The following is a 1,851-nucleotide window of genomic DNA, read 5'->3' on the forward strand; positions in this document are numbered from 1 at the left end:
TGGAGGCAGGGTAACTGGAAGCAGACCGTCCACACACACACAGCAGGTTCTGGGAAAGTAGAATAAGAGGCTGCAGTGTTGAGTTGTGAATGGGATGTTGAGAGATAAGGCTAGAGATGCTTTGGGAAGGGTCCTGTGAGCAGGGTAAGGAGTTTGGATTCATCCCAAGGGCTCTGGGGAGCTGAGGAGGAATGTGGGCAGGCAGTGCATGGTCAGATGCTGGCTGGAGGCAGGGTAACTGGAAGCAGACCGTCCACATCTCAACCTTGATCTCCCGGCAGGTGGGTTGGCTATGAGTTCCCCGGCTACCGTGGGCGCCAGTACGTGTTTGAGCGGGGCGAGTACCGCCACTGGAATAAGTGGGACGCCAGCCAGCCGCAGCTGCAGTCTGTGCGCCGCATCCGCGACCGGAAGTGGCACAAGCGGGGCTGCTTCCTCAGCAGCTGAAAGGCACCCAGACCTCAAAGACCCAGACCCACCCTGCGGCGGCTGCAAGGGCAAGAAGAGGAGGCTCCAGGGCTGGGGCGAGGGCTGACCTGTCCACCCTTCCCTGGAATCTGCTCAATAAAGCCTGGGGTTGCTCCCCCACCTGCCATGTTCCTCAGCATCGCTTCCTGAGGGAGCCAGGCCTGGGGCAGGACCTGTGGGAGAGGCATGCTGAAGGAGGCTGGGGCTTGAGAGTTCTGAGACTCCCAGGAAGGGGCTGTGAACTTTGCCCATATCCTAGGCTCTAATCCTTTCAGGCAGAACCATGTGCCCCTACTGCCCTGATCTTGTGTTTGTCTGCTGGTGCATGTTTCCACCTCAATGTCTGTTAGTCTACCCACCCACTCATCCATCCATCCATCCATCCACCCATCCACCCACCCATGTGCCCATCCATTCATCTACTCACCTATCCATCCCTCCATCCACCCATCCATCCATCCACCCACCCACCCACTCGCCTATCCATCCATCCACTCACTCACCTACCCATTCATTCATCCATCCATCTACCTACCACCCATTCATCCTTCCATGCATCCATCCATCCATCCACCCACTTACCCATCCATCCATCCATTCATTCTTCCTTCCATTTTCCTATATTTATTCTTTCCATTAATTCATCCATTTTTCCTTCCACTCACCCATCTTTCTATCTATCCTTTTATTCACATATCCATCAATTTTTCTTTCAATCTACTTGTCCATCAATCTGTCCATCTGATCCTCCTTCCTCCCTCCCTCCCTCCCTCCTTCCCTTCCCTTCCATTTCCTCCTTCCTTTCTTCCTTCCTTCCCTCCTTCCTTCCTTCTCTCCTTCCATTCATCTATCCATTATTTCCCCTTCCACCTCTCTGTGGGTCAGTCTCTGTTGTCATTAATGTGTTCAGCAAATGCCATGCCCTGTTCAAGGCCTAAGGACACAGCACAATGTCCTACCCTCCAGGTTCTCACCTTCTATGGGAAAGACAGAAAGTAAATAAACAGGTCAATGAGGGCTACTATTTTGGGAGGTGGTAAATACCAAGAACAATAAAGTTGGATAAAAACATGGAAATGATGGGGGTGATGGCCAGAGAACTCTGTGCAGAGGAACCGAGACCTCAGTGAACCACCAGAACATTCCAGGCAGGGAAATAACAGGTGCAAAGGCCCTAGGCAGGAGTGTGCTGGCCTAACAGGAAACAGCCAGGGGGCCAGCAGGTCTGGAGTGGAGTAAAAGACTGGGGGTAGGGGTTACAGAGAACAGGATTAGATCATTTAGGGCTTCGCAGACCATAGCGGATTTTGCTTGTTCTCTGAGGGAGGTGGGAGCCATGTAGCATTTGAGCAAAGTGAGCCATGGTCTGCATTGGGATTTGAT

At 52.7% G+C, this 1,851-nt stretch overlaps 1 protein-coding gene across 1 annotated transcript in view; it reads left to right on the forward strand.

Annotated features, from left to right (window-relative positions):
* The window catches only part of CRYBB3 (crystallin, beta B3), a 7,539-nt gene extending 6,944 nt beyond the window's left edge, over positions 1–595 (forward strand). The window contains exon 6 of the mRNA XM_011956725.1: positions 282–595. Within this exon, the coding sequence (XP_011812115.1) occupies positions 282–447 (166 nt within the window). The 3' untranslated portion in view covers positions 448–595. The remainder of the gene's footprint in view (positions 1–281) is intronic.
* Positions 596–1,851: the final 1,256 nt, after the last annotated feature.

Source organism: Colobus angolensis, unplaced genomic scaffold (genome assembly GCF_000951035.1).
Source record: "Colobus angolensis palliatus isolate OR3802 unplaced genomic scaffold, Cang.pa_1.0 Scaffold423, whole genome shotgun sequence".
Classification (NCBI taxonomy): domain Eukaryota; kingdom Metazoa; phylum Chordata; class Mammalia; order Primates; family Cercopithecidae; genus Colobus; species Colobus angolensis.